We start from the raw sequence: 25081 nt of genomic DNA, 5'->3' as shown, positions 1-25081 counted from the left end.
AGAAACACACGGAACTGTAAAGCAGTGAACTATTCCCAAGTCCTTCTGCTGGGTGGCAGGGAGAGGTTTCCAGAGCTCTGGAAAAACACCATCCCAAAGCACCATCCAAAGCACCATCCCAAAGCACCATCCCAACTATTCCTTGGCAGCTTTGCACTTTCCACTCCCCCAGGTGCGCTGTGGAGAAAGAACAAAGGTGGGCAGGGTGGGTGGCAGCTGGGGCCAAACCCTGCCAGCCCCGTGTGCCCCCACCTTCCTGCCCAAACCTCCCAGACAGGAAGCCGCTGAGAGCAGAAGCCCAAAGCCAGGTGGCTGGGTGCCGGACGGTGGTCACTCCCGGCCCTGGGGGGGCTGTGCATGCTCTGCACGGTGGGGTAGCTTTGCTTGCAAGGCTGTGTCTGTTCTCCCTGCAAACCCAGGTGCTGCCCTGGCACGGTCACTCCAGGGGAGGTGGTTGTGGGGTCCCTGCGCTCAGACTGCAGGCACCACCCACAGCCCACAGGGACCGCAGGGTGGGAAGAAACTGGGGTGGGGGGAGGGAGGGGGGGGCGCAGCACTTCCTCAGCCCTTTACAAATCGAGCTTTAACCCACTAACAAAAGCGAAGGAAAAAAAAAAAATAATAAAATAAATGTGCAATTGAAAAAGCATCAAATACCGATGCTAACGAACAGCAGCCGCGCCTTACCGCTGCTTGCGGGAGGCGGCCCCTCTCCCGGCTTCCCCCGACCGCCAGGAAGCAGCGAAGGGCTCACAGCGGGCGCGGTGTGCCCGGCCGCACCGCACCGCACCGCACCGCACCGCCCCCTGCCCGGCCCCGCCGCCCGCCGGGCCCCGCTGGGAGGGCGGCCGGCCCTCATTCCGCCGGTCGCCGCCCGCCCTGCCCGCCGCGCCCCCGATCCCACCCCGCCGCCTCCTCCCCGCCCGCCCCCGGGGCTGTGCGGGAGAGACAATAGAGGGGCAGGGCGGTTCGGCGCAAAACTGCGCGCCCCGGGGATGGATGGCGAGGTGCGCGCGGCCCCGGGGGCCCTACGCCCGGAGATGGGAATGTAGCGGGCTGGGGGGGGAGCGGGGCTCGGGGGAGGAAGGCGGGGAAGGGGGGCGATGCCCCTTGCTGAGCGCAGCCCGCCTCTGTGCTAACCTGGCAGGATGCGGGAGGCGGCGGGGCTGGGAAGAAAGTAGCGGGGCTGGAGAGCGGGGCATGGCCGTGTCGCCCCCGTGAAGCTCCCCAGGCGGCTGCTGAGGAGCCGGAGGAAGGAGACGCGCGGCCACGGCGGGGAAATCCGCGGCTCCGGCTGGGAAACCATGGGGAGATGCAACGGGAGATGCACGCTGGTTGGATTCTGCTGCCTGCAGCTGGTAAGGCGAGGGGCCGCGCGCCCAGCAGCATGCCGGGCGGTGCTTTGTGCGGGTGACCTTGCTGGGGATGCTTCAATGCGACCCCCACCCACCCCCAGTTTTTATTATTATTTTTTAATGAAAAGATAAAAGAAACGTGACCCTCATCGCTCTCCGGAGTTGCAGAAGCGAGATGGGGTTGAAGCGGCTCCCGGCGCTGTCGGTGCCTGAGGACGCGGCTCGGGCAGGTGCGAGCTTTGTCTCCGGCCGCGAGCTCTTCGCGCGGAGGGCGGTTTGCAGGGATGCTGCTTTGAGTCCCTGCATCAGCCGCGGTGAAACTTGGAGCCGCAACGGCACTTCGCAAACTCCGCACCGAGCGGCGCCGCTCCGCCGGCAGGCAGAGGGAGAGCGGCTTCGCTACAGCCGGGCTGCATCGGCAATCATCGCGTGCCGCGCTCCCGCCGCCCACGGATCCATCTTCATCGCGCCGCTGACAGAGGGCCGGGCGAAGGAAGCGCGTTGCGATCTAACCGGCAGCCAAAGAGGTTGCAATTAATTATCCGAGCGCTTCCCCGCTTCGTTAAACCCCGCGGCCGAGCGGCGCCCCTGGACGTGCCTCGCCGGCAGCGGCAGCGACGGGCGCGGAGGGAATCGCCGGAACGCTGCCGTGATGCCCCCGTGGCTTTGGGCTGCCCGTCTGCCCGTGGATGCGCCGGTGAGGTCCGTGCTCCCCGCTCCCGTTCGTTCCGGATAAAAGCGATGGGTGTTTCCCTGTGTGCAGGACGTCCCTGGTTTTCGGCCGCTTTTTTTTTTTTTTTTTTTCCTATTGGTCAACTCACACAAAGTCTTGCTGGCTTCGTCCTGCGGGGAGATATCGCGGTACAGACAGGTGATTTGGGTGCGTTTCTTTTCGGGAAAGAAACGAAATCAGTGCGAGCTCCCGGGCTGGTAGGGCAGCTCCTGCGGGTGGCTCTGCTCAGCTTCGAGTGGGGCTGGACGGAGATTCGGTGATTAGGAGGTGAAGTGAAATCAAAACTCTCTTGTTACGCCGTCCCCAACCATTCAGGTTGCTTATTGCCGTAGCAGCAGGTCGGCTCGGAGCAGAGAATTGGCTCTGCTGGGCTGGGCTGTGGGTTTTGCTGCTCCGCGATGCTCGTCATTGTCGAGGGGGATTTCTCTTTATGCTAAGATGAAAGCTGTTGAGCTGGCCGGATGAGGAGCCAACCCGCCTTGCCCTTCACCGCCAGCAGCACGCGGGAGCTGTGAGTTGCTCCTCTTGTTCACCCTGAAACCTAATGATGGTGAGAAGAGGCACAGCCCCGCTGCCTCGCTCAGCTCCCGAGGCACTCCAAAGGGTTTTGTCTGTTCTTTGTTTCTCTCCTTTTCCTTTAATTGGGTGGGAAAGGAAAGTTGGGTTGGTGCCTCCTGCCTGGCTGAGCCTGCTGGAGCTTGCCCAAGGAGCAGTGTGCCGTGCCGTGCCACGCAGTGCTGTGCCGTGCCATCCGATGCTCTGCCATCCAGTGCCGTGCCACATGATGCTCTGCCGTATGATGCCATGCCGTGCTGTGCCGTGCCATGCCATGCTGCATCTGGTACCACCTCCAGCACAGTGATAGCCGCTGACGGCCGCCAGCATCTTTTGTCCTCGCCTGGTTCCCGTCGTTCCCGCGCCCGAGGACGGTGTGAGGCCAATGGGACCGGGGCTGCCCCCACCACCAGGAATGGGGGAAAAGGAGCCGGGCTGAACTCTGAATGTGGGTTTTCAATTACACAATTAAATGCACAATTAGGTATAATTACCAGCGCTCAGAAGCCGCGACTGTTCGTAATAGGCATGTAATCTACTGCAGTCACTGTTTATACTGCTCGGCTCCTCTCCCTAATGATTATGGAAAGCTTTCACATTTGCATGGTTGCCATGGTAATTGGGTTTGGGGCTGAGAGCGGCATCACGGATGGAGGGCCCCATCCCCACGGCTCCGTGTGCCCCTTCCCCACGCGCTGCCATGGTGGGCGCGAATCCACAGGATGCTGCGATGGACTGGAGATGCTGCAGGGCAGCAAGTGCTGCTGGGGTGGGGATGGTGCTGCATGGGCAGCACTAAGGGATCCAGGGGTGGGTGTGTGTGTGTCAGAGGTCCACATGTGTCTGGGCAGGTGTCACCCAGGTCAGCTTGTCACCAAGCCGTGGCCATCCCAGGTGGGGATGATGGGTTGGGGTGGCATCGCAGCACAGCGAGGCGCCCATGTGTGTGAGCATCGTGGGCCACGCACACGTGTGCCTTCATTATTCATACAAAGAGCCAGGCTGACAGTTTGCCATAAAGGTTTATGGGTGTGCGTTTGGGAAGGAGTGGTGTTACAGCTCTCAATTAAAACCGACGTTAAAGTGCAGGATGCCTGAATGTGCAGGGCGAGCTGAGGCGCACCCAGGAGTATTAACGGGGCTCTGCATCGTTAACGATGCTCTGCAACAAAGCTGTGAGCAATGGGGAGCATTCAGGGGGCTGAAAACATGCAATGGGGGGGTGTGGGGAGGGAGCAATGTCTGGGGTGAACAGGAGCTATGGTCGTGGAGCAGAGCATGAGGAGAAGCACAACATGTTCTGCAGTGCGAGTGATGTCCCAAAAAATGAGCTTTGTCCAACAAAACTCAGTTTTGTTTCTCAGGGAACTGATACAGAAGTTGTCCTTGGGCTCTGTGCTCCCAGCATGGTGGCTGTGGTTGGGACATCCCCGTGCTGCCCGCAGTGACATGCAGAAGCAGTGCCACGTGCTGGGGCTTGGCTGCCAGTGGAGCTCCTGGATCGATGGACAGCTTGGCCGGGCTCCTGACCGCGGTGTTTTCTTGCAAGCTCCCAGCTGTGCCTTTGGGTGAGCTCTGGGCAGGAAGATAATCACTGCTTGGGTTGTAACCCCTCAAACTGTGCCTAATTGGTGTCATTTGGGCTGGAAATCCTGTTTTTTATTATTTCCAGCTGACACCAGTGTGGCAAAGAGACTTTCCTGCAGACCTCGCCCTGCCTGGGTGAGACGTTTTGGGGGATGGCATGTCCCAGTGGTGGGGATGATCGCCCATGGAAGGGGGTGGGCCGGAGACTGACACTGCTGCTTCCCATCATTATCCCCTGTTATGGGGACATGGTCTCCTCTTGACTGGGTGTTCTCCCCAAGGTCTGCAGCATAGGAAGAACCCAGAGGGGCTGATGGTTGAGAAGGAAGAAGGATTTGGGGATCAGATGGCCCAAAACTCATTGCACTGAGATTTGTTGTGACCACGAGATGAGAAAGTTGCTGGAGAAAAAAACAGAGCCTGTGGGATCCTTATGGGAAATGAGGATGGCCGTCAGCCAAACAGCATCCCATCCATGGTCAGCACTTTCATCCAGTTTCACCAACAGGTGCCAATGCACCAGAGAGCAGTGGGTTTCGGGCACTGGGATATCGGCATCACCCCAGCTCTGTGCCAATGGTCTGTGGTGGGAAATAGGGCTGGATAAGGGCTCTGTGATCCCACAGCCATTCCTGGGAGCAGAATCCAGCTGGCATTGCCTCCTTTCATGGGCACCCATGGGTGCTGCAGCCATCGCTGTGTACCAGTGCTGCAGGGGCCTCCTAATGGAGGTCTTTTCCTCTGCTTGAGAGCGACTATTCATTTCAATTTCCAAAATATGTATGTAACGGCCTGGAAAAATGGAAAAGAAAAGTTGGCACAGAGCAGCCCGATCACATTTGAACAGGACATTAAACCCTGAGTGCTTTATTAATAAGATTAATAACCACTCCTATGTCATTGGTTTGGAAATTTCACACGTTTTTGCTTTTCCCTCTGTGTCAGGAAGAGGTTTGGGGAGTGAGAAAATGGCAGGTGCCCATCAGCCTGCATCCAGACACGAGGAGCAGTGATGCAGGATGGGGATGCAGGACAAGGGATGTGGGAGCCTTTGAGATCACACATTTTGCCTTATAATTCATGCTTTGGGCATTTTGTGTCACCATTTCTCCCAATAAAAGGCTGTGTCACAGTGCCTCCTCATCCTCACTGCTCACTCTGGATCTCATTCCAGCAGAGGACACAGCCGCCGTGCCTGGCTGGGTCACACACATGGGACACTGAGCTCTGAGTACTTGGCTCTCAGGCTAATTGCCTTGATTAGGGGTAATTAGTGCTCTGGGCCAGTTTGGTCCCTTCAGTCAGTATCACTGTGGGCACAGCACTGGTGGCAGAGCATGGGTGGGAGCAGAGGATGCTCCAGAGGATGCTCAGGCAACACTGTGAGGGACACTGGGGTCATGCCATGGGGATGAGGAAGCCTCCTGTCTGCTCTCCAGTTCTGTGCTGTAATGGCTCAGATTGATGATGGTCCTCAGCTGTTGCCTGTAAATGTCACTCTGAGAGTCCTTGTCCAATCCCCTGCAATCCCCTGAGGCCAAGCGTGTGTCCTCCCTTCTACTGCATGGAAATAAATGGCCAGGAATGGGGACAGGCTGCAATGGTGTCAGCATTGTGGGGCTCAGCCTGTGTCCTTGAACCACTCCCCTGAGTGCCCTAATGGCCTTCCCTTCCCTTCCCTTCCCTTCCCTTCCCTTCCCTTCCCTTCCCTTCCCTTCCCTTCCCTTCCCTTCCCTTCCCTTCCCTTCCCTTCCCTTCCCTTCCCTTCCCTTCCCTTCCCTTCCCTTCCCTTCCCTTCCCTTCCCTTCCCTTCCCTTCCCTTCCCTTCCCTTCCCTTCCCTTCCCTTCCCTTCCCTTCCCTTCCCTTCCCTTCCCTTCCCTTCCCTTCCCTTCCCTTCCCTTCCCTTCCCTTCCCTTCCCTTCCCTTCCCTTCCCTTCCCTTCCCTTCCCTTCCCTTCCCTTCCCTTCCCTTCCCTTCCCTTCTCACTTTCCCATCCTCTTTCCACTTTCCCTTTCCTAAATTGAGGCCCTGAACAAAGCACTGTGCTTTTGCTAAATTGTGGCCCAGACAAAGGCAACGCAACCCTACCTACCCCACAATTAGCACTGCTGTCATTAGTGGGACCCAAGGAGGAGGAACAGGGTGCTGCTGGGTGCTGTGGGGACAGCCCTGTTGCCCATCAGTGGGAACCCATACGGGAACCCCAGCAGGTGGTGGAGACATCAGTCATATGGCCACACCGTCTGCGTCAGTTTTCCCCTAAAATTACGTGCAGAAATCAGTACCTCCTGCAGATGCATCAAAAAGAGCTTGGGGCAGAAGCACACACACTGTGTGCAGGAGTTCCCATGGGTTTTTGGGGAAAGAAACTGTTTTGCTGGGAAAAACTCCATCCCTCTGCGATCTCTCAGGGTGGGACTGACCCCAGAGCAGAGGAGATGCCCACGTCCCGTTGGTGCCCCTGCAGGGTTTAGGCTGTGGGTCGGTCGGTGTCGTGCCAGCCTGATTCGATGGGCATGAAGAGAGGAATCGCCGCTTAATAAAAGCGATTTTTATGGATGTTTAAGAAGTCTCTAATGAGCTCCCATCCACTGCAGCTGCTAATCGCTGTGTTTAATAATGTGCTGCTGGTCACAGCGCACGGCGAAGGCGCCTTATTAAATCCTCGCCGTGATGAATGGGGAAGGTGGCAGCGTGCTTAACAGTGATTGTTATTTTGCTAACGTGCAGCAATTGCTGCAAATATGAAGGCTTCCAGTTCTATTAGGGCTGCACATCCATACCCGTGTGCCTGTGAGTTTCCAGCCCTCGTTTCTAGCCAATAATCCTGTTGGCACGGGGAGATGGGGCTGGAGCTGTTGGGTTTTCTTTACTATTAATAAACAATGAGCAGCACTAATGAGGTCCCACCCAGCCTGTCGCTCTTAGAGCACCCTGAAAACCCACTGCAGTTTCTGGACCTTGCATTGCTGCTTCCCACTCATTGCTGCTTTACATTCATCACAGGGAAAGATTGATGGGGACACCGCTCCCTGCTGGGCCCATCCATCTCCTGCTGACAATAACTCACTATTCATACCTGCATATGAAACACGTAACCACCAGCACTGCCCCGTGTAAGTGGCTCAAATTAGGGCCTTGAGAAAAGAGGGTGAGTGGCCAAGGTGGTGGCACCAAGCAGGTGGGAGAAGGAGATCCTAAAGGTTGGATGTTAGAGGAGGGGTTGGTGGATGAGCGGTGGCCCTTCACCCCAATGGAAGGAGTGGTGTTTTTGGTCAGGTTTCTGTTTCAGGGTGCATCAGGACTCTCAGTGATGCTTTGAGTGATGCTGGATGCGTGTGTGTTTTAATGCTAAAAACTGGCTAAGGAACGGGATGGGATGGGATGGGATGGGATGGGATAAGAGAATGGGATGGGATGAGATGGATATGATAAGGTTGGGATGGGATGGGATGGGATGGGATGGGATGGGATGGGATGGGATGGGATGGGATGAGATGGGATGATGGGATGGGATAGGATGGGATGGGATAAGAGAATGGGATGGAATGAGATGGATATGATAAGGCTGGGATGGGATGGGATGGGATGGGATGGGATGGGATGGGATGGGATGGGATGGGATGGGATGGGATGAGGTGGGGTGGGGTGGGATGAAATAGATATGATAAGATTGGGATGGGATGCGGGCACATCCCTTCTCTTTGTAGCTGCCCTGCCTTGCCCTTACACCAAATATTTGGGAGCCTCTCCTCCCCAGAGCCACCCGTGCTGCTCCTTTGGAGGCAGTGCTGCTCTGGGATATTTCTGCTCCTGCTTCATTAGCGCGGCTGTTTCCAGGCAGATTCCTCACCCGATCCTCTCTGCTGCCTGCAGGTCGTGAGAGGAGGGACTGCCAGTTTCCATAGCAATACGGTTGGCTTTAATCAGTATTTATTTCCTGGGAGAATTGATTACGAAAGGTGTCACTAAATAAGTCAGTAAATTGGATTTTTTTCCCCTCTCTCTTTTTGCCCCTCTATCGCATTTTATTAACAGCGCCTTTGAGTCGCTGTTTGAGATCCAGGGGAAATTACCTCTTGCTTCTTGCAGATGTTGGACTAAAGAACTTAAACAGGAGAATTAGCATTGAAATTGCCTGTGGCTTAATCCCTGTCCAAACGGGGCCGCTTATGGGGAGCTGGAGCCAGCAGACAGCTCGCATTGCATGGGCAGAGGTGTCCCTGTCCCACTGCCACCCAACACCACCGCGTTGGTTTGGGATGCGGGACGTGGCTCCTCTCAGCATCCCCAGAGTCCCCACTAAGTGGAAAAAGCCTCTGTGCATTTCCCTGTTTAGTAGGATTTTTTTTTTAGTGTTTCTTTTTTGCTTCATTTTAATTAATTCTCAGCTTCTGAGTGTCCATGCTGCTAATGTGCTTTCTGCTGCGAGTCTTCAGCTTAATCACGAGCTGTGGCTCATTGTGTCTAATTGAGGCGCTTGATTAATCACAATTTTATTTATCCAAAAGCCTGTTTGTTGGAAACTGGTGTTTGCAGTAAGGCATTTGACAACATTTCAGTGCCCTGATCCTTGAGCATCACAGCTTGGTGCTGATGCCATGGGTCTGGTGTCACTGCTACGTGTCCTGTGGGCATGGGACAGCATCCTGGGGACATCTCCTGAGTCCTTCTGTGGGGCTGGGACAGCAGTTTGGTGGGAGGGGATGAGATGGATGAAATAGAATGGAGAGATGGGATGGGATGGGACAAGGAAGAATGAGATGGATAGATGAAATGGGATGACTGGGATGGATAGGGTGAATAGATGAGGTGGGATGGACAGGTGAGATGGGATAGGAGGGGATGGGATGAAGTGGGATGGATGGACAGCAGGCTCCCTCCCTTCACGCTCCATCCCAGATTCCAGGTTGGATACCATGAGGGTCTGTGCAGCCCCTTCAGTTCTCACCTCTATTTCCAGATGGATTTGCTTAAACTTACAGCCTGACTTTTATGTCTGTGGCTATCTGTGGCAGTGTGACCCAGCTCTGCACTTGGGTCGTGCTGTAGCTCTGGGAATGTCATTTGTCACCCTGCTTCTCTGCAAACGCTCCTGGGTGCAGTGCTGAGCAGGGAAGGGCTGAACCCATTTCCCAGGGGGGTAAATTGAGGCACAGCAGCACCAGTGCAGGACTGGCCCTTTGCTCACATCCCTGTGCTGTTCCTCCCCAGGATCCATTGCCATCCCTGTGCCCTTCCCAGTGGAGGACCTTTTCAAGGCCATTTTGGGGCGACAATTAAAGCAACACAGTCTGTGCCTGTTGGAGGGAGTCTCTCTGCAGGAAGGTGTAAATTCAGAGGCAACTTATGATGGGAAAGTATAGGAATGAATCACTTTGCTTTCCTTGTCTTTCTGTCAGCGGTGGTAAAAAAAGCCCACAGCCTTATCTCAGCCTTATCGCTCCGGTTCAGCATTTATGTAACAGTAAAAATAATAGATGCAATATCATATCTCCAGCCTGTACTCTGTATAAATGGCATTGGGATGCATTTGGAGCCTCTGTAGGAGGTGGCTGCCACCCTCGGCTGTTTGGAGGGTTCCAGAAGAGTTCCAACAAATCATCATGGGTGGGATGGGGCTGTTTGGGACCCACAGTAGCCCACTGTTTAGGTTGTAGAAGGATTCCCCATTGGTCCCATCTTGGCTCACCCCAAGGAACCGTGTCCATTTGGGGACCCAGATTTGGGATATTCAGCATGAGGTGCTCATCCTCCTACTGGGCACCTCCTATTCTCTGCCTCAGTTTCCCTTCCCCAGGGGCAGCTTTGGGAAGGGTCTGGGGGTCCCAGGGCTGTTGGACACAGAGGCAGATTTGGGAAGGAACCAGGGGGACCCCAGGCTGTTGACGCACGGGTGGCTTTGGGAGGGGATCAGGGGGGCTGGGAATTGCACTGGGATGGGGCTGATTCTTGGGTGGGCGCACCCATGGGTGCTTGGGTTGCGTCCTGCCCACACGCCGGGCTGCTGGGGCTCAGCGTCTAGACAGCTGGGGCTGCTGCCATGTTCCCATGGCAACGCAGCGGGATGCGGCGCCTGGCGAAATTAAATAAATAACAGAGCAGAAAAAGAATCGGCAAAAGACAGCAGCAAAGGCTGGCCAAAGGACGCGGGGGCTCAGCGGGTGATGGAGAGCCCCGGGGGGACCCCACACCCCTCCCTGTGTCCTCGTATTTTCATCCCGTTGGGTTTTCCAAGCTGGAAGTGAAGGGATTTGAGGGCAGAAAAACCCCAGTGAGGGCTTTGCTGGGGTAACAAAGCCTGTGCCTCCATCCTGGGGCACATCCTGCCCGCGGGGCGGCTCAGCCCTGCCCATGTGTGGGAGCGTGGTGATGGCTCCTTTAATTCATTTTCATCTGTGCCGCCTGCAATTTTGCAAAAGATTTTGCAAGTTGGAAGTAGGTCAAGAACTTGTTTCCAAGTCATTAAATGAAATCCCTGGGTTCGCAGCGGTATTTGCACCTCGTTAATAGTCAATTCGCTCACTTGCCGTTAATTTAAATAGCAGCCAATTTCCCTAAGTGGAGATGTGCAGCTCCTGGGTGCAGGTGCTTGTGGAGCTCAGGGCACCGAGTGCAGGGTGCTGTGCTGCAGGACAGGATCCAGCCCAGGTTCCATCCCCACTGTCATATCCTACCCCTAATGGGAGGAAAAGGATAGCCATTCATCTTTCCCTTCCTCCCTTCATCCCCTCCTCCACCCCTCCATTGCTCTCTCTATCTATCTTTCTATCCCTCCGCCCTTCCCTTCCTCCATCCCTTCCTCCCTTTGTCCATCCATCCATCCATCCATCCATCCATCCATCCATCCATCCTTCCATCCTTCCATCCTTCCATCCCTGCATCTCTTATCCTTCCATCCATCCCTTCCTCAATCCCTTTCTCGCTCCCTCCATCCATCCCTCCATTCTTCCATCACTGCATCCCTCTCTCCCTCCATCCTTCCATCCCTCCATGTCTCCCTTCCTCCACCTCTCCACCCATCAATCCCTTGGTCCCACATGCCCTATTACCCTCAGCACCACCTTCCTGGAGCCACAGTGCCACCACCTTCCCAGGTGGCTCAGACCAATGAGCCAATCCCTTTGGACACCCCACAGATCCTGCCCCACATTTCTGACCATTGAGTTTCCCACTGGACCCCAGGATTCCTCGTAAAACCTCCCAGAAATGGTGCATTTCTGGCAGCAAGCAGCCCCGGCTGTGAGAGCTCAGCAGGAGCTGCACTCGCAGCATCTTTGGCCTCAGCAGAAGGGAATCCACGATGGAAAAAAATCTATTCAAACGCAGCTAAATGAAAGTAAATCCCTGGTGAGCCGGCGGCATATGGTGTTCAGAAGGAAATAGCCTGGCTGAAGGATAATGGCTCATCGGGGGGCATGGATCCACGCTCAGCTCCTGCCACGCTGTGGAGCCAGGCAGGGATTTGTGCTGGCGTGCAGCTGCTGTGGCATCAAGCAGGGCTGCATTCTGCTCCACCGTCTGCTCGGTCACTGCTGCAGCCCCAAAGTTGGGCTGTGCATCAGTACCTGGCCAAACACTGCTTGGAAAAATCAGTCCTCAGCGCTGGATTGGGGTTAGGCATCCCCTGCAGTGTTGCCCTTTTGGGGTTTTCCCCCTCTGCCCTGTAGGCTCCATGCTGTGGGGACCACCTGTGTTCTGTAGAGATGTGGGATGAGATGTGGGCACCACCCCACCCCCTGAGCCCTCCTGGGTTTTCTCTAGGAGTTCACCACCAGTCTTGGAGCCCGTGGAGCGATGGAAGGACTCAGCATCCCTCACCAATCCCAGGGGCAGGGCTGGAGCCTGGTGCCTGGTGGGACCACAGCCATACTGGGGAGACAAAAGCCAGCAGCAAGGACCAGTGAGGCCCCTTCTTCACCTTCAGCTATTCCCAGCTGGTATGGGATGCTGTACCAGGATGCAGTCCCTGGATGCCGTATTGGGATGCCATACCAGGATGCTGTGATGGGATGCCATGCTGGGATGTCATACTGAGATGCAATACTGGGATGCAGTACTGAGTTGCGCTATCAGGATGCTGTTTTCATGGGATGCTGCACTGGGATGCAGTACCAGATGCAGTATTGGGATTCTGTACTGGGATGCCATAGTGGGATACCATACCAAGATGCCATACTGGGATGCTGTGGAATCCTGCTCCAGATCTGGGGACTTTTATCTACAAGAAACGCCAAGCAAGGGACCAGGATGGGATTCAGACAGTTGGAAAATGGAAGCAAGGGATTTTCTTCCTCCCCACCGCCACAGTCATCATGCTGCAGCTGTTGCTTCCCCAGGGAAGTCTCCAGGCTCTGCTGCTCTGACATTCAGAGCCAGGAGGAAACCTTCCCGTTGCACTTCACAGGGTTTTAACAAAGCCCTGCCGGCAGGTGAACAGAGCATCTTCTTCCTGATATTTCCCAGAGGGATAAAGCAAAGATTGAAAGAGATTTCATTTGAGAGGAAGGTGATGCTTGGGTCCCCCAAGTGCAGTGGGGACAAGTGGCACTGGGATGTCCCCCCACATGCTCTGCCCATGGGAGAGACTGGGGATTTGTTCAGGGGGGTGGCCAAAGTCATGGCCTGGAATCCAGGGGGTATTGATAGTGATCCAGGGAGAGCAGCTGTGATGCTTTTTGGGGGGTCCACGCTCATTCCTCTCACTGGCCCCATGGAGATGCTCAGGAGGGAGAGGGACAGAGGGACTGTCCCCCCAGCTTCCCTATGGCCAAGGGGAGAGGACGAGGAGCCCCCAGCCCTGCTGTGTTTTTTCAGCATGATAGCTCGCTCCTGTCTCTCTCCACCGGTTAATTATCGAGGCCGTGGGGGCTGTGATAATATATTTATGCATCTGTGTCAGCAAACATGTCAGCCCCATCGCAGCTGAGGCGTGAGGACGGAGCGCAGGGGGGGTCGGGGTCTGCAGCCACTGCACTTCATTTCCCACATCCCGGGAGGCTCAGCCCCATTTCCCTCTGCTCTTCACGCTGCGGGGCAGAAAATCACCCCATAGCTGCCACCACTGCCCCACAAATCCACCGGATTTATTCAGTACTGCTGCGAGGGCAGGGCTGGAAAAACCGCCCCAAATGTAGGCATGGGGCACAATGAAGTGACTGCGGGGCATTGCGTGGTGGCCAATGGGTGACGTGGGGACAGCAGAGATGGGAACCTTCTTTCCACTCGACTTTGGTGTCAGCAGCATTAAACAAAACGCATTTTGCTCCAGCTCTGCCTCCTCTCCCCATGCGCTGGTGGAACCCGGCCGCTTCCATCCCACGCCCCCAGTGAAAGCGCCGCGTTTCAATTAGCAGGACTCTGGCACGCATCCGCGCCTGGCTAATTGCTATGATTTGCTGCAAAGGGAACTTTGGGGCCGATCGATGAACTAGAGAGTGTTTAATTAAGAGGGAGCCCTAAAACTCGTTGCATTGATCAGCTGCAGGATGATCTTAATTAGCAGTGGGCTGGTGCACGGCGGCTCTGCCCCACGCCCCCAGTAGCATCACTTATGGCTGTGATGGGTGATGGGGTGCCAAAGGAGTGCTATTAGCACAGTAAACTGGGACCTGCACTGGCTCTGTGGGATGCTCTTGGATGCTCTTCCCCATCTCCTGTTGGAATCCAGCAATAGGGGTCCTGCTCAGCAGCTCCGTCACCAGCCACCAGATCGATGGATGGCTATAAAACCCCGAGCGCCACGCTCCTTGTATCATTTATTATTTACATTCCTCGATTTAAAAGATTTACAGCCCAGTTGTAAGTATTTCCAAAGGCTGTTTCCTTAGAGAGTTTAAATAGCGCGGGAGTGAATTAAGGCTTAATGCAAACAGCCTGGCCCGAGGGGCTGCGCGGGCTCCGTGCTCGCTCTGTGTCGCGTGTGATGGAGATGGGAGGGCTTTGCTCTGCTGGCTGAAATCTCCATTAATTAGAGCTCTCGCTAAACCAACTCAACAAGCAGTAATGTGAATGATGCTTTATGGATGGGGAAGTCGGCCCAACACCCAGCACGAGCCCACTGCCCTCCTGCCAGCAGTCAGCCACAGCCAGGGGATCCCATGCCCTAGGGGGGCACTGCACAGAGCTCAGGCCCAGGGGGTGATGCTCAGTGGGGAAACTGAGGCACACAGGGGATGGGCTCGCAGCTCTGTGCTGCCCTTCCTCCACTTGGGCAGGAGTGTTCCCAGTAACTCCACGCTCGTGATGTATTCACCCACCGCTGGCCGATGAATCACGCAGACATTTCAGTCTATTGTAACTAATTGTCCATGGGATTTCTCATTAATTACGCAATACTCTTTGCCTTTAATGTCCACAGAGCTGCTGCAGTGACTGATTCCTGCGCTGTCCCCTCCTTTGTTCTTTCCCAGATCGCGGCGCTGGAGAGGCAGATCTTTGATTTCCTGGGCTATCAGTGGGCGCCCATCCTGGCCAATTTTTTACACATCATGGCTGTCATCCTGGGCATCTTCGGGACCATCCAGTACAGATCCAAATACCTCATCATGGTAGGTGCTGCTGGGCCGTGGTCACTGTGCAACTTCCCAGATCCCTGCGATTAAGTTGCTGGGAGCTGGGCAGTGGGCTGGCAGCAGGATGCGCGCGGCGCTGGCGCAGCACTGATGGGCTCGCTCTCTCTGGCAGTACGCGGTGTGGCTGGTGCTGTGGGTCGGCTGGAACGCCTTCATCATCTGCTTCTACCTGGAGGTCGGGCACTTGTCGCAGGTAACCACAGGCCAGGCACTGCTGTCTCCTTGCCTTCTTGCCTTCCTCTCACTTTCCTCCAGTTTTCCCTTCCCTTCCCTTCCCTTCCCTTCCCTTCCCTTCCCTTCCCTTCCCTTCCCTTCCCTTCCCTTCCCTTCCCTTCCCTTCCCTTCCCTTCCCTTCCCTTCCCTTCCCTTCCCTTCCCTTCCCTTCCCTTCCCTTCCCTCCCGTTCCTTCCCCTCCCCTCCCCTCCCCTCCCCTCCACTCCCGTTCCTTCCCCTTCCTTCCCCTCCCCTCTCTCTCCATCCCTCCCTTTTCATCTCTTCTGTTCAATCCTATCCCTTTCATCACAACCTTTCCATTCTATTCCTTTCATCCAGTTCCATCTGTTCAATTCCACCTTTCCCCATCCCATCCCATTCCATCCCATCCCTTCTCTTCTATCTCATCCTTTCTCTTCCATCTTCTTCTTTTCCCCCCCCACCCACTCAAAACTTTCAATTCCTTCCACCCAACCCTTTCATACCATCCCTTCTATCCCTCTCCATCCCTTCCATCTCTCCCCTTTCATTTTTTTTCTGCCCCTTCCCAACCCTTCCATTCCATTCTTTTCATCCAATTCCATTCCTCCCCATTACACCTCTTCAATTCCTTCCTTCCCCATCCCATCCCTTTGCTTTCACCCCATCCCTCCTCATCTCATGCTTTCTATTCCATCTTATTCCATCCCTCCCATTCCTTCCATCTCTTTCATCCCATCCCTCCTCATCCCGTGTGTTCTGTTCCATCCTATCCCATTCCATCCTTCCCAATCCTTCCATCTCTTCTATTCCATCCCTTCCCTTTCATCTCATTGTTCCTCATCTCATTTCTTCTCTTTCATTCTATCCATCCTCATCTCTTCCTGGCATGTAAGTTCACATGGGACAGACTGATGGATGGCACTGGGGACAATAGTGGGTAGAAAAAGCAACACAGTGGTGTGGCAGAGGCAGAGTTTCAGGAGCTCCAAATTAATGAGGCTGATGAGCTGGGAATTTCAGGGCACTCATTAATCACCTGCTGGCACTTAGCACTGTCTGGCTTTATGGATGGTGTAAATTGGGCAACAATTTCTGAATGCAGTGAGGAGATCAAGCGGAGAAAGGTCTTCATCCCTCCGCTTGCACTGTGCTGTGAGCTCCCACTTTCCCAGGGGTCTCTGTGGATTTTCTGGGGTCTGTGTCTGCTCCAGGGAAAAGGACTGAAAAGCTCCAGGGATACACAAGGATGAACAGGTCTAGAGACACCAAAGGTCGCTGGAAATACTGCAGGGCACTCAGCCCGATCCTGATTTGCTGCATTACGGCGCTTACATGAAAAGAGTGTTGTCAGGAAGTGTGGTGGAAACATCTGAGTGGAAGCCAACCCCCATCATTCGGCTTTAGGAACTCGTACCCTCGATGAGCCCGAGCCCCGCGCTCCTGTTTGAATTAAATTTCAACCCAGCACTGTGCATGCCCGCTGCTGGGATGTGTGTCCCTAGCCCCAGCGAACCCTGGGGATGTCATGGGCTGTAGAGATGAGTGGTTAATTGGGTGCTCTTCGTTAACACATCCACCAGTGCTGACCCATCCTCGGTGCTGGTGGAGGAAGCGCAGCGTCGGTTTTGCAGCTTTTTGTGGCTTTGCAGCAGGGATGGTGCTTGCGGAGCAGCCTCGGGATGGGAAAACCCATTTTTGTCTACCTCTTTTTGAGCACGGATGGGATCCCCAGATCCAAGGTCGGTGCCTCTGCTCCCCTCCCGCAGGACCGAGACTTCATCATGACCTTCAATACCTCCCTGCACCGCTCGTGGTGGATGGAGAACGGGCCGGGCTGCCTGGTGACACCGGTGCTCAACTCCCGGCTGGCGCTCGAGGATCACCACGTCATCACAGTCAGCGGCTGCCTGCTGGACTACCAATACATCGAGGTGCTCAGCAGTGCTGCTCAGATCTTCCTGGCGGTAAGGGACTGCCGGAGTGCCCCGTTGCCTCGACGTGACATATCTCAGTGCAGGGGTCGAGTTGGTGGTCATGGGTGGCATTGGCTTTGCTTGGGTGCTTTGGGAAGAGAGGACAAACAGAGCACATATGAGGTCCCCGTGCCTGCTTGCTTCCCCGAAATGTGGCTTCATCCCACCCTCATCATTGCTGTCCTCGTGGTGCTGCTTGCTCCCATAACAGCCTCTCCCTGCCCGCTTTTATTTTGCAGCTCTTCGGTTTCGTCTACGCCTGCTATGTCAGCAAAGTGTTTCTGGAGGAAGAAGACAGCTGTGAGTGCCTTTGTTATTAGTCACAGGGCAAGCTGCAGTGCTGCAAATCCATCCCAGATAACATAGGGCAAGGGCTGCTCTGGGCTAGGGTAGGAGAAGGAATCACTACTTTGGGATTTGGTCCCCTTTGTCCCTCCTCAAGGAGGCAGCTGAGCAGCTTTGGGATGTGATGCGCCACCCCATGCTGCCAGCAGCCCCCATAGCACACGCCTTGGTGCTGCAGGGTGGCAGCAGTCACAGCCTTGGGGTGTGAAATGGGACCAGTGTCACCCAGTGGGGTTTCACTCGTCATTGGGTGGAGCCTCCCCCCATCCACAATGCGCTCTGAGCAGGGGCAGAAGGGAAAAATTAAGTGAAGATGCAGGCTAATTTTTCTGCAATCTACACTGCGCTTTTCGCTCTGACAATAATCACTGCACCCACCCAGACAGAAACTCTAAGTACCCCAACAGCAATTAAACAGGCAGTTATGGCTGCAGCCATCCAGCCACATTAAATGCTCATCTGCCATTAATTAATTCATGCCAGCTGGCAGCCCAAGCAGCCGAGCAGAGGTAGTGAAGTGCTGCAGCTTCCAACATTGCAAAGGCACCGAGAAGCACCCAGCATCCCCTTGTCTTAGGAAGAATGCATCTGGGTTGACAATGGGTTCATGGTCCCTTGGTGGTTCTGGGTCCCAGCACAGCACTGGGGACAACCCAGGGGAGCTGTGGGATCCCAGACCGGGCTCAGCATCCCTACGTCTGGTTTTAGAAGCTCTGTGACCAATTTTAGCCTCCCTGGGATCACTCTCAGAATCCCTAGGTCTGGTTTTAGCATCTGTAGGTCTGGTTTTAGCACCCCTGGGACCACTTTCAGAATCTCTAGGTCCAATTTTAGCATCCCTGGGGCCACTCTCAGCATCCCTGGGAGCAGGGGATCAGTGTGGATCAGTCTCAGCATCCCTAAAACCGACCTCGGCATCCCTAAGAGCAGAGTGACACCCCTAGGAACGGTCTCAGCATCCTCAGGGCGTGTTCTCCCCACCGCCGCCTCTGTATCCACTGTAGCGGAAAGGAAAAATCTCCGTGTGAAATTGGACACTGCCTGTTGTAATAACTTGCTTATGGAGACGGGGATCTGGAGAAGGGTTTATCTGCCCGCGCTGTCTTTGAAGCGTGTTTGCATTCCAGGCGGTTGTCGACACTCAAACAAATTCAGGCATTCAATACACTTTTAATATTAATGCTGCTGTAGCCAAGATTCGAATGCATCTTTTTAATGGAATATCTTACTAGATTTGGAAATGGACGGATGCCGTCGAAACGGAGAGCTGGCTGAATATTAAGTCGGCTTCACGGGGTGGCTGGGGGGCAGAGCCCCTTGTGCCCTCCTTGCTCACCCTGCCGCTCTCCTCTCTCCCCAGTTGACTTCATCGGTGGGTTTGACTCCTATGGTTACCAGGCGCCGCAGAAGACGTCGCATCTACAGCTACAGCCACTGTACACGTGAGTCCATCCAGGGATGCCGTGGGAGCTCCATAGGGCCACTGAACCCAAAGGATTTGGGGCTGTGTTGCTGCTCGGCCCCAGTGGAGAGGAGTTTTTGGGTGGTTCTGTCACACTGAGCCGTGGCTGATAAGCGCCGGTGGCTTCTCTCCTCTCCCTGCCCAATAAGCTTAACTAGATAAATGCTCAAACGAGATAAGGCTGCAAAATCTAAAGGGATTAGCCTCATTTGGGCTTTGCTGGTTGCCAACAATTAATTATATTTTAAGACTTGTATGGAAATTCAAGGGCACGCCGTGCAATTATATATGCAAAGAGGAGATTGTGGGGAAACAAATGCATCCAGAATAACACTGGCACCCACCAAACTGGGAGTCTGCATGGCTCCTGCCCCCTGCAGCCCATCATCTGGAGGCACGGTGTCCCCTGTGTGGTCCCTGCAACAGTGGTGATTGCTCAGGTTTGCCTCTGTGGGGCAAATAGAGCTCAGTAGGGTTCCCATTGCCATGGATGGGGTGGGAGAAATTGGGGAGAAAGGGTTAATTTGAAGATGAATCCATGCTGCCCACAGCCTGTGAAACTGAAGCTTCTCTGGCAGTTCCCAATTAGCTGTAATTGGATTAAAGCCGGGCGTGTGGGAGGGCTTCCACCCAGAGGAAGAAGGAGGATGTGCACGTCTCACACCACGGCCCACCCAGTGTGGCTCCGTTTCCCCACGTTCCTACATCCCTGTGTTCCCACTGTGGGATCTGGGGTGGGCACCGAGCCCTCAGTGCCCCACAGGCTGCTGGGGACAAGGGCAGCCTCAATGGGGGACCTCATGCCACCCTGGAGGAACATGGCCCAGTCTGTCCTCTGCTGCTTTGCCTTATTTTTGGTCGTGAAATGAGGGTGATGGGCACCCCAGCAGGATGCCTGTCCCCATGGATGGGTGCTCGTTCCTTGCCACCTCACTCTATATCAGAGGGGACACACAGGGACACACAGGGACCAGTCCTGATTTCAGCTCTTCCTTTCACTCCTCAGGTCTGGGTAATTCCGTGCCCTGAATCCACCCTGGCCAGCGTGGGACTGGACCCTCATAGCCCCCTGTCCCCAACTCGATGCCATTGCCACTTCTGGGGGATGGGGACAGCACCAAGTCGCCTCCCTCCGTTCTCCTCTTGCACCCCAAAAATGAAGCTGAGTTGGGCATGGTCACATCCAAGGGCTCCATCATCTGGTTGGTTCCCAGTGCAAGGCTACCATGGCCAGGACATCTCCAGTTCACCTGCAAAAGACCCAAGGAAACTCTCAGAGCTGTGCTTGAGCCCCAGGATGGGCCAGCACAGTGGGGATGCAGCGAAGACATGGGGACGCAACAGGACGTGGGGACGTGGTGTGGATGTGGGCTCGGTCACTGGACACTTTTCTTCTGTTTCTCAGACCTGGTGTTTAATTTGTCCTCTTCCTGTGAGCTGGGCAGAATGAAGCGCAGAGGGAATTTGGGACAAAATCCAGCCTGTTTGGAGCAGCTCAGGCCTGCGGAGGGAACTGCAGCTTGGTGGGGTTGGCACACCCGTGGCATCACTGGAGAACATCCTAAAGCACCAGATTTGGAGTCGGGATGGCACAAAGGAGGGGTTTTGTTCCTGAAAAGCCCCCGCTGTCTTACCAGGGGACTTGGCTGCTCGTTGTCCCCACACCCCAGGACCAGCACCCCACAGCCTCCCCACATTTTGGGGTTCCATCCCCACCATCGGAACTCTTCGATTTGGCAATATTGACGCTGCTCTCAACACAGCCCTTTCAGGCTGTTTTAATGAATATAATGAATGTTTTAGGTTGGTTTTTTATTTATTTTATTTTAATTTGAAGTGCCTGAGTACACTTTTGTTGAGCATCACCCCCACTCCTCACACCTTCTTCCTCCTCCTGCTCCTCCTCCCAAGGCCGTGTTGTGCCTTCAGCGAAGGCTGGCAGTGCCCGCTGCCTCCCTTGGGCTTCTGGGGGTAAATCCATTCTTTCTGGCACTGCCCCACATGGGGGCATTTTTCATTTTGGCAGCAAAAAAATAAAGTTGAGTGATGAGCTGGGAAGTGGGAATGGTTTTGGTGGGAGGTGAGGTGTGAGCTCCTGGAGTGAGGTTGCGAATGATATCCACCGAAAATGAGTTGGGAATACGAAATGTTGGAACAACCTGAAAACCAACTTTACTTCCAGAAGACTTTGTTGTGGGTCACCGATGTACTCTGGGTTCATTCTCCCTTTTCCCAGCCTGCAGCATGGAGGTGAGTTGGAGTCAGCCCCACACCCCCCATGATTTGTCCCCAGATGTCTCTGTTCCCTGGACACCTTCGGTGTCGAATGGAGGCTGCTCCAGCTCTGCCTCCCCGGGGCTGCTCCTCCAGGATGGGCTCTTCCAGCAACCCCAGAGCTGATTTTCCCTTCCCACCAAGTGCCAAAGGACGGACCCCAACGGGAAATGCTGCCCGATCCCACATCCTCGGATGGCCTACATCCCTCCACCAACTCACCCCAGCCTGAGCGGGAGCTTTGCAGGCAATAATTCTGAACCCTTTTTCCCCCATCTCTGAGAAATAAAGCGATTTCCAGGCAGCAGAGACCGCCTCCAGCATCGACCCCATCCACCTGTCCCCAGAACCACGTCCCAGCGCTGGTGACCCTGGGGGCAGCAGAGGGCAGAGGGCACGGTCCCGCTGTCGCCGGTGCTCTGTGATCTTTTTTCTGTTGGCTTGTTTTTTTTATAAGACCGTCTTTGTAACGTGAACCGAGGATTTCTTTTCTATGCTGTAATTATAAAAGTGGAAGGAGTTTTCACCCGATGCCTGCTCTGGTTTTGTGTATTTCCATTCTTTGTGTGGTGGAATCAATTAAAAAGTTGTGGTTTTTCACTTTTTTTTTTTCCGTTTGAGAAAAAGCTTCCAGCCCGCTCCTGAGCTCCCCTCCCCTTCTTTTTGGTGCCTCACACCAGAAAACCAACACCCGCAGGACTCAGTGCTGGCACTGCTGCTCAGTGAATGGCAGGCAGGGTGTTTGTGCCGTGTCACAGCCTGGCCTCCTGCACAGAGGTGGCCAAACGTTATCTTCTCCTTCTTATTCTTCTTCTTTTTAACTTTCTTCCCCTTCTTCTTTTCCTTCTTCTTCTTCACCTTCTTTGTCTTCTTCTCCATCTTCTCCTTCTCCTTCTTTTAGGACAAGAGGTAATGGCCCTATGTTGTTCCATGGGATGTTCGTACCGGATATTGGGAACAATTTCTTCTCCATAAGAGCGGTGATGCATTGTCACAGGCTGCCAAGGGACCATAGCTGGAGGTGCTCCAGAACCACAGGGATGTGGCACTGAGGGATGTGGTCAGTGAGCTTGGTGGGGATGGGTCAGTGATTGGGCTGGATGATCTTAGAGGTCTTTTTCAACCTTTCCTCTTACAAGATTTAGTCGGTTTAGTAGCTTGTGGTACTGATAGGAATGGGAGGGTGGTTGGACTGGATGATCTTGCAGGTCATTTCCAACCTTGTGATTCTGTGATTCTGTGAAGATTCCAAGATTCTTCTTCCCCTTCTTCATCTAGTTTGTCATCTTCTTCTCCTTTGTTTCCTTCATCTCCACCTTTTCCCTCCACATCTTTGTTACGTTAATAATTGGAACTTAGTATTAATAACAAGAATTAATTCTTACTGTTAATAAAAAACATTAACAAACACTTGTCCCCATCAGGATCTGGCAGCAGTTTTCTCTGTGCCAGAATATTCCCCCCTCCATCACTGAAGTAGAAATCTGAACCTGGTCCATGCTTGAAGCACACGATGAGGTTCCAAGCCACTTTGACTGCTCTAATTTATTTTGTTTCACTAGCTGTACATGTTCAGACTTCATTTGGTTTTTCTCTCCCTTTGCCCACAGAATGGGAGAAGGAATTGAGCAATGCCATTGTATTAACTGTGCAGTGACCCTTAGCCCTGCCCTGTCCCCAGTTGGGATGTGACGTGGACACGGTCTGCTTCCCGATGGCCCCACGTCACCCTCACATCCCACTGAGGGCTCCAGCCAAGGGATCCATGCTGATGAACAGATGAAAAACTAAATTATTGCTAGTAATGCTTCTCAAAGAGTTTCTCCTACCTGTGCTACCCCAAGTACTTGAGCACCAGCTCTCCTAGCAAGGGTGACCAGCAAGGTGAGGTAGTTTGGTAGAGAAGTGTGACTGTACGTGTTGAGCCTGCAGAAAGAGGGAATGGGAGGGGATGAAGAATGGGGTGTGATGGGGAATCTGGGGATACCTCGTCCTGCTCGTGTGCCCTGCTTGTGAGTTGTGACAGATCTAAGGGGGCAGTGATGAGCAGAGCCTGAATGATAGAAATGCATGAGTTAATTGAGTGTTTTCCAATTAAACTCATCAGGGCTGAGTGGGGGCATTTGCCAGGTTATTGCACAGCTTTTGTGGTCGCCACATTCTCTTTCTCTTATCTGACATCCAGTGGCCTTTGGAAACTGACTTTTGGGTGATAAGAATCACAGAATCATTAAGGCTGGAAAAGACCTCTAGTCTAAGATCATCACGTCCAACCCTAGCCCATCCCACCATGCCCACTGACCACATCTTCACAGTTCTTGAGCACCTCCAGGGATGGCGACTCCACCACTACCTGGGCAGTGGGGACAGAGGGGATGGGAACACGCACAAAGAACATCCCTGCAGCACAGAGAAAGAAAGAATGTCCACAGGAGGCTGCTTTAAAGCCATACAAACCATCCTGGCTGGGGAGAAAGCTACATTTCTGGCTTGGTATATGCTCAGTGCATTGCAGGAGGAAGAAAGGACTGGGGTTGGCTTTGAAAGCACTAAGTTGCATTTGCTTGGGGTTGGAAAATTGAAGTGTGTCTGCACCCAAGGCGAAGTGATACAGAGACAGCAAAACACCATCTAGGTTAATACTGACCTGCAAAAACTCGTGTGAAGGGAAAGTGATAAGAAAACTCATAGCCATGCCCCAGGTTGTGGAGCCCACAGGGCTGTGACTCCCTGTAGCACAAGCTCCCATATATCACAGTTGTGAGTCCCTTGGAAGCTGGGCTGATCCCACATCAATCCCACCAACAAACCCCACCAGCACCAATTGACCGCCCTACACCTAGTGGAGCTGAAAACCCTCTGTAAGTCACATCCCATGAGTTAACCATGTTGCAATTCCCACATGACTCATCCTGGGCTGGGGATTGCAACACCTTTGGTGCAAACATCATCACACCTACCCATTATTTGGGTGTGTTGCAGTTTCAAATAACTTCTCTTGTGAAATACGTATTGACCATATTTCTACCTTAGCAAGAAATAATCAACAGCTCCCTGTTTGCTTTAAATAAAGCAGCGGCGTGTGGAGGAAGAGCACTCATTGCTGATGTGTGTTCCATCACTCAGAAGATTGAGTGGTGTGTGGGGATAATGAGTTAGGAATGGGGGTCAGGGATGGGGGTGGAGGATGTGGGTAGGGGGTGCAGGTTGGGATGTGTGATAGGATGCAGGTAAGGGAAGTAGGCTGGGGGGCTGAGTTAGGATGCAGGTAAGGGATGCGGGTTGGGATTGCAGGCTGAGGATGTTGCTTGTGTCTCTCAGCAGCCTCCCTCACAGGCTGAGGGATGCTGTCTTCTGTCTCTTCCCCTGGTGCTCACGGTGCCTGCAGGGAGCCAGCTTGGCTCAGGGGCTGCTGTGTTTCCCCCTGCCATTGGCAATCACAGGGTTCCTCTCTCCCTCCAGCTCCCTACAGGTTTACAGATGTAATTTGATTTCAAAGCAGCAGGAAGAATTCTTTGAGATAAGCACCGTGGGGGCAATGTGAATTACTGATGCTGGCACACACATGCAGCATTCCCAGCACCGATGCTCTCAGTGCCCCAAACCACCCGGGCACTCCAAGAATGTGTGAGTTGCACATCTATCCACAGCATGGGTGGGCTGGGGATCTCAGCTTTGCAGCCCTTACAATGAGGCTCAAATGTCATTACAGAGTCCGAGCATCTCCTGCAGTGCCCATGTAAAGCAACGCCTCGTCGCCATAAACAGGAAGGGCAGGAAGCAGTGCGATGGGTTTTCTTCCATTGCAGCACCAGCAGAGAAAGGGATGAGGAGCAACAAAGGGCTGATTGACCCCGGGCAGGAACGCAGCTCCCCTCCTGCAGCCGCAGAACCGCTGCGAGGCACAGATGTGGTGGAGGAAAAAAGCCGCTTTCACGGGGCTGAACAAAGACATAGAGACTCTTTTCAGGGAGCCAAGTGGGGCTGTAGTGCCTTCGCACACTTCTCTAACTACGTGTTGAGTCTT

The 25081-nt window shown here is 54.1% G+C and overlaps 1 protein-coding gene across 1 annotated transcript; it reads left to right on the top strand.

Annotated features, from left to right (window-relative positions):
- Window positions 1-1129: 1129 nt before the first annotated feature.
- On the top strand, window positions 1130-21575 carry NKAIN1 (sodium/potassium transporting ATPase interacting 1). Its single transcript, XM_052699099.1, has 7 exons — window positions 1130-1358; window positions 14644-14781; window positions 14918-14998; window positions 16767-16964; window positions 17213-17273; window positions 18679-18760; window positions 19787-21575. Exons 1-7 carry the CDS (start codon window positions 1305-1307, stop codon window positions 19794-19796), a joined length of 624 nt encoding a protein of 207 aa, XP_052555059.1. The 5' UTR covers window positions 1130-1304; the 3' UTR covers window positions 19797-21575.
- The last annotated feature ends 3506 nt before the right edge of the window (window positions 21576-25081 follow it).

This window comes from Tympanuchus pallidicinctus, unplaced genomic scaffold (assembly GCF_026119805.1).
Source record: "Tympanuchus pallidicinctus isolate F22 unplaced genomic scaffold, pur_lepc_1.0 scaffold35, whole genome shotgun sequence".
Lineage (NCBI taxonomy): Eukaryota > Metazoa > Chordata > Aves > Galliformes > Phasianidae > Tympanuchus > Tympanuchus pallidicinctus.
Note: the sequence above shows the minus strand (reverse complement) of the source record. Positions and strands in the feature narration are given on the sequence as shown.